At 34.7% G+C, this 7,114-nt stretch overlaps 1 protein-coding gene across 1 annotated transcript; it reads right to left on the bottom strand.

Annotated features, from left to right (window-relative positions):
• Positions 1-1,408: 1,408 nt before the first annotated feature.
• On the bottom strand, positions 1,409-6,212 carry pin4 (protein (peptidylprolyl cis/trans isomerase) NIMA-interacting, 4 (parvulin)). Its single transcript, XM_056240299.1, has 4 exons — positions 5,882-6,212; positions 5,400-5,470; positions 2,153-2,272; positions 1,409-1,712 (listed from the first exon to the last, which is right to left on the bottom strand). Exons 1-4 carry the CDS (start codon positions 5,916-5,918, stop codon positions 1,554-1,556), a joined length of 387 nt encoding a protein of 128 aa, XP_056096274.1. The 5' UTR covers positions 5,919-6,212; the 3' UTR covers positions 1,409-1,553.
• Positions 6,213-7,114: the final 902 nt, after the last annotated feature.

Raw genomic sequence — 7,114 nt, 5'->3', positions numbered from 1 at the left:
CTCGAATCCGGCAAAGCTTGTCTATATCGCTTAGTCTGATCATTTGAATGTGATGACGATGATGGTGGCGCTCTTTGTCGGATGCGAATTGCGAACGTCAAACGCAGCATCATAATCATCATCATCATCATGAGAGGATGCCAAGACATGCTTTTCCATCACCTAGCCTCAAATCAATTAATTCTGTATTAAAAGTCAATTTACACACTTCAATGGTCATTCATACCCAGTAATGACGTATAATATTCAGATTTGATGAAGCACCCTGATGTTAGCCAGCTAGCGCACCCTTTTTCTTTCATTCATCTATAAAGTCGCAGTAAACAAGAAAAAAATGTACAAACAATCCCCTCGTAAAGAAGCTCTGAGGTATTAAGATTATAGTAGTGTACGAGTAGCTGATTAGAAAATGATGCCCGTTAAATCTTACCGGCGTTTAGTCTCTTCCCTCCAGAGCCGGATCGACTGCTTGAGTTTCTGCCTGCCAAGCGCAATGACCGACAGTTACCTCCAGCGCGTGCTGTTACACCCGGAAATATTGCGTCATCTGACTCCATATTTTTCAGCCAATAGTCGTCCAGATAATGAAGCAAAAGCGCATCATTCACTTCCCGTTGCTGTTGGTGCACTTCAGGTCATGGCTACAATGGTTCTAGTGATAATGTTAGTTATAATAAATGAAATGTCAAGTTCTGTGGTTTCATAAGTAACGTAGTCTGTCTTTTCTCTGTGAAAAATTGTAAAATCCACATCATATTCTACACATTAAAGTAAGAGTTGGTGGTGTTTTGGGATAATTGAACTCAGGAAGTAATATTAAAATAATATTCTTGATCTGTAGTAAAAAAAAAACAAAAAAAAAAAAAACGGTAGCACTTTACAATAAGGTCTCATTCGTTAAAATTAGTGAATGTATCAACTAACATGAACTAACGATGAGCAATACATTTGTTACAGTATTAATCTTTGTTAACGATAGTTAATATAAATAGTTGTTCATTGTTTTCGTGATAGTTTCACAGTGCATTAACTAATGTTAAAAAAAATCAAATTTTGATTTTAATAATGTATTAGTAAATGTCAAAATGAACATTAACTAAGATTAATAAATGCTGTAGAAGTATAGTTCATGTTAACTAATTATCCCTTATTGTAAAGTGCTACCAAATAAACTATTGTAGTCAAGTCATCTTCATTTATATAGCACTTTTAACAATGTAGATTGTTTCAAAGCAGCTTTACAGAGATAAACATACAATTTACGGTAACAGAGATTGTTTTGGCTTTATAGCGATAACATTGTAGTATATGGAAAGCAGCAGAATTCTAAGCAACAGAAGGCTCACTGGAAATTTGTTACAACAAAAGTTGTGGGGAAAAGAGACAAATGAACCAAAAACAGTTTGTGCATTAAGATGCATTTTTATTAGCTCCTATTTACATGGTGATATAAAATAAAGTTCCATGACTGCACAATGCATTGTTGCTATGTTGTAAATGCAGTGTTGTAAATTGTACCACAACATCAAGTTGTTCAGTCCTTTTAAGCGGGATCACTTTTTGCCTTCAACCATGATGATGTGGTAACCAAACTTTGTTTTCACGGGAGGATCTGTGTATACGGGTTTGTCCATAGTGCTGACAGCTAGAGCAAACGCTGCATCCTGAAACGGTCCCACCATTGATCCTCTTGTCATCCAGCCAAGGTCACCCTGTCATATGCAAACCAAAACTTTAAGCTATACAAGCCGTCATTAAGACATTTATGCAGGCTTGATAAAAAGCAGAATTCAAATAACAAATTACTAAGTACATACTTTGATCATAACTGTAAAACAAAAGGTATATAAAGATCTGAAGGTACTAGGCAACAGGTTCTTCCAGGTATGTTTTTTTAGTTTTAGGAAAGGGTGGACAGAATAAGTAATATTAAATATTATGAGAAATTCTATAGACTGGGTTCAGTGTTCAATGCAAATTACATTTTGAGGAATTTTCCTGCATGGATAGCGCATTGAATAATCTTCTGATAAAACAAACAAACAAACAGTACCCATAGGAACTACAGGAATGAATATTTCTAATAGCATGCAAGTGTCAGTGTCACATTACTGCTACTAATATACTGTTATCTACAGGAAAAATGTCTTACTCCTTGTCTGGCTTTGTCCTCACTGTATTGTGCTGCCACTTCACTGAAGCGCATACCAGATTTGAGTTTCTCCATTGCTTCCATACACTTGCCATGCTTTTCACACAGAATATGCCGAACCTAGCAAAAAATAGACCAAAAAAAAAGGGTGTCAATATGACAAACAAAAATGTCATTTATTTAAATAGCAGTTTGACAGTGACAATGAGACTTCACATCATTCATTAAAAGGGCTTCTGAGACACCGTAGCAAATTTGCAAACAAGTTTGCATATTGTACTATATTAAAACAGCACAGCGGAAAAAGATTAAACAATAGATAATGCCATTGCCGATACAAACAGTTAAAATAATTCTAATTTCATATAATAATAAAATAGGAATGTTAACATTTAATAAACAATTAACACGTAATAAACATTTATGAACTACATTTTATAAATGTATTCATATCTATAATATTCATAGGAACTTAGAATCAGTGTAATTTCTATAAAAAATAATAATAATAAAAAAAAAATGCTAAGATTGGTATTTGTAAAAACATCTTAAAAGGACTATACCAGTGCTATTTTACTATCACCTCAGGTTTTATGAAGAATAATTTAAGACTTTTTCAAGACCAAGTAAAGAAAATTTAGGGAATTTATTGAAGGGAACACAATACATCACTATGTTTTCTAAAAGTTAAATGTCTAGGGAGAAACACAATGAGTTGTATTAGTAAAACACTTCAGAGTTTGAAAAAACAACTTCCAACAAGATCTCCCTTATTTTTTCATTCAATTGACAAAAAAAGTAGCTTGAAAACCTCTGCTCTCAACCTCTAGAATATGGACATAACATTTACTTTTCCTTCTGATCACACTGCTAAAAAGTGATGATCTTCCTCAGTTTTTTTTTTGTCTTGTTTTCTAGTGCAATAGTCTAAAGATTCTTAAATCAAGATGAATTTACTGGAGAGAAAAAAATGAAATAAAATATTAAGTCTTGTTATCAAAACAAAGTGAGTTTATGCTTAAAACAAGAACAAATATCTGCCAATGGGCTCAGAAAAACTTAATTTTTGAGGTTTTCATACCTCACTAACATATTTGTTCTTATTTTAGGCATAAACTCACTTCATTCTGTTAAATTTTTCAAGACTTTGCATTGGAACACAGAACAAAAATACGGATGAAGATATACATTTTATTGCAATACATGCAACATTTAATGCCATACTTTGTGTAAGAGCGAATTACTTTTAAGAAAATTTAAATTCTGTCATAATTTAGCTACTCACCCTCAAGTTGTTTCAAACCTGTATGAGTTTCTTTCCTCTGCTGAACACAAAAGAAGATATTTTGAAGAATGTCGGTAACCAAACAGTTCATGGACCCCATTGACTTCCATAGTATTTTTATTCCTACTATGGAAGTCAATAGGGTCCATCAACTGTCTAGGCACAGACATTCTTCAAAATATCTTCCTTTGTGTTCAGCAGAGGAAAGAAACTCATACAGGTTTGAAACAACTTGAGGGTGAGTAAATGACCGGATTTTCATTTTTAAGTTAACTATTCCTTTAAGATACGCAGACAGAGTTCCCACACCTTGGTTAACTTCAAAGGACCTTTCAAGGACTTTCCAGGTCCAATACTCGCAAATTCAAGGACTTAATGTGAGAACACATTGGTTGTGTCGAACAACAAACGTTGAGGTACCATAGTAGAGTAGTTTCGTGAGCGCGTGAACATCATGGCAACGTACAACACAAAGTACCTCACGCGGGAAACACTTAACGTAACGCGTAAATGCGCGTAACTAACGTAAATCAAGCTAGCTAGAACGCATAGGCCACAAAGTGTTGGCGATTTAACACATTAGCGGACCGGAGGGAATAATATGGAATTTTTTTCCAGAAAACTTAAATTCAAGCACTTTCAAGGACCTGTATCTATGTATGTTTATTTTCAAAAACTTTTCAGGGCCTTGATTTTTAATTTTTTTCAAGATTCACAAACTTTCAAGGATTTCAAGGACCCGTGGGAAACCCTGCGCAGAAACCCTGATTATAGTTTTTATTACTATTTTGAAATCATTTTTAATCTTTATATTTTCTGCTTTCATTTAAATTTGAGTTAACGTTGTTATTTTAGCTAGTTTTCTAAATATGTCTATATATATTTTTTATTTGTATTTCAGCTTTATTTTTATTTTAGTACCTCAAGTTAAACTAAAAAGAGAGAAAAAGTAAAAAGTTGCCTTGCCAACTAGCTAAAATATATATTTTATTTCAGTTAACATTTCTTTTCTTTTATTTGCAGTGCACTGTACAAAAATATGTTCATGATTTATAAAAAATAAATAAAAAAAATGTCAAATCAATGTGGTTCAGATGAGATAATATTTTGAGTTTCTGTTAATTAAAGGGTTAGTTCACCCCAAAATGAAAATTCTGTCAGTAATTACTCGCCCTCATGTTGTTCCAACCCCGTAAGACTTTCGTTCATCTTCGGAAAACAAATTAAGATATTTTTTATTAAATACTTTTTGTGCGCAAAAAACAAACAAAAATAACGACTTTATTCAACTATTCATTTCCTTCTCTCTTGGCCTTGAGATTTCACGTAGTGATACTGCGCAAAGCCTCTGTGTTGTACGTCACACGCATCACACACATGACCAGCGTCGGCCAATAGTGAGCCTACGTGTGACATACAACACAGAGGCTTTGCGCAGTATCACTACGTGAAATCTCAAGGCCCACAGAGAAGGAAATGAATAGTTGAATAAAGTCGTTATTTTTGTTTGTTTTTTGCGCACAAAAAGTATTCTCGTCGCTTGATAAACTTAAAGATAGAGCCACTGTAGTCACTTGGACTATTTTAACGATGTCTTTAACTTTTCTGGGCCATCAAGTTTCCATCCCTTGGAAGCCACTGGAGGAGTGAGACAGCTCTCAGATTTAATAAAAAAAAAATCATAATTTGTGTTCCGAAGATGAACGAAAGTCTTACGGGGTTGGAACAACATGAGGGTGAGTAATTATTACTGACAGAATTTTCATTTTGGGGTGAACTATCCAGTTTAAGCCATCCATCGCCATTTCATGAACTCAAATTTTTCATTTTAATGATCTCAATATTTGAAGGCAACCAGGTTACTTACTTTTTAAAATGAAACCAACAATAATTTTTTACAGTGCGACGATTTTTGATGGTTTTAGTTAACTATAACCCTGCAGTATGTGTACAGATGTTTACCTTTACTGCAGTACCTCCTTTCTGAGCCTTCTCCTTCTTCTCACTGTCTCCACTGCCTGAAGCAGCAGCCCCTGCACAGATACAACATCTTAGCGTCTGAAAAGTACAACAAGGCAATTTAAACAATACTTATCCATTTGTATGTATATTTTGAATTTGCCACATTAAGCGAATCGGACATCTGGACACATTCTTCACGCATTTCACACATTTATAACGTTACTTGTTCAGCACATTTAATACAATGGCCAATACAATACAGAATGGCCTGAAATGTTTCATTAACACTAGCTGTTGGTCTTTTATAAAACAAGACAACATCAGCTGAAATAGTATAACAATGTTTACAATCAGTTACCCACAAACACTAAGCTAACTAGCATGTCAGCAAATAGTGCAACACTTGTGCACAAATGTGCTATAAAATTGGATATGGTGTTTGTTAAATTTTGTTCGTTCAGCACCATATATTTTTTGTTTACCTTTAGCACCTTTGCCACCCTTTCCTTTTGGTGGCATTTTCTTTATCCTCGTGTTGGATGTGTTTCCAGTCTATGGTTTCCACTGAACCCTTTGCTAGCACACAGGAGCTAGTAACTCACTGATTCCCACGCGGTTAACCTGGAAATTGCGCGGAAGCTTTTTTCAGCGTACAGTTTTACAGTATACTTTATGTCAGTCTATACTGTGCAGTAAACAACATATGCAAATCTAACAACTGAAATGTATTTTTGCATTTTATGTTTAAAACAGATTATGATAGTAAGGTTTAGACAATCACATTGATGTACAAATGTGTCCAAGCCATAGAATGTATACGTAGATGTCAAATTCGACGGTCAAAGCCTAAGCACCACCTCAGACAAGTCGTCGCGCCCGCCATCTTGGAACGGTCAGCGTGTCGTCACTCACTGTAATAATCAATGATGCCACAACATTGCGCAGGTTCTGATTGTGAAATCGCCCAAATGTAAAGAAATTTGATAACTTTTCACAGGTGTGATTGCGTTGGTTGTTTTAATTTGTTTTTATGTGGATTTAATATGGATTTTAAAAAATTGTTTACTGTGGTAACTTTTTTAATGTTGTACAGCTGACGCTTTCGTCTTATTGTATTGTAGTTTAGCAAAGTCATCTGCTGCGGTCTATTGCAGATATATACTGCGATTGCAGACGCTCAGTCAACCTGCTCTCCGTGTTCACGAACAGGCTTTGACCGGTCCAATATGGCGGACGGCGGCCTTAGAAACAGACACTAAAGTGGATCTATGTATATATATCTAGTGTCCAGTCCAAGCGAACCGAACACGACAGAGCGTCATGATGACGTCCTTAATACATTTGTGAAAGGTGTGGATTTTTATTGCAGAAACAAAATCATTAAAATGTTCAATGTGTTTTGCGGAGTTATATTTTACATTACGCCTTCGTCATTTTAATTCATAGATATATATCTATGATTTTAATTAAGCAATGTATTCGCCTTTAAGTACCATAGCTAAAGTTTGGAACGAATCGGATTCCCTTTTGTTGAGAAGGAGCTGTCATGGTAACATGAAGACAACACAGTCGCCTTATTCTCCCGACACGACGCATTAACTAAAATAAATAAAAAATAAATTCGTTTTTTTTATCAATAAGGCATGAGGACCCAAAGGTAATAACGATTTTAAAGATGTTTGTTTTCTAAAAAGTTTGTTTCACCTGCTACTTTG

This window comes from Rhinichthys klamathensis, unplaced genomic scaffold (genome assembly GCF_029890125.1).
Source record: "Rhinichthys klamathensis goyatoka isolate OS25496 unplaced genomic scaffold, OSU_Roscu_1.1 h1tg000591l_1, whole genome shotgun sequence".
NCBI classification, from domain to species: domain Eukaryota; kingdom Metazoa; phylum Chordata; class Actinopteri; order Cypriniformes; family Leuciscidae; genus Rhinichthys; species Rhinichthys klamathensis.
Note: the sequence above shows the minus strand (reverse complement) of the source record. Positions and strands in the feature narration are given on the sequence as shown.

What these genes read in the sequence shown, in the direction of transcription:
- pin4 (XM_056240299.1), bottom strand. Translation starts at nt 5,918, where the DNA reads ATGCCACCAAAAGGAAAGGGTGGCAAAGGTGCTAAAG. An exon ending in GGGTGGCAAAGGTGCTAAAG is followed by an intron (nt 5,471 to 5,881) that starts GTAAACAAAAAA and finishes GTATCTGTGCAG; the next exon opens with GGGCTGCTGCTTCAGGCAGT. An exon ending in AGGACAAAGCCAGACAAGGA is followed by an intron (nt 1,713 to 2,152) that starts GTAAGACATTTT and finishes TGCATATGACAG; the next exon opens with GGTGACCTTGGCTGGATGAC.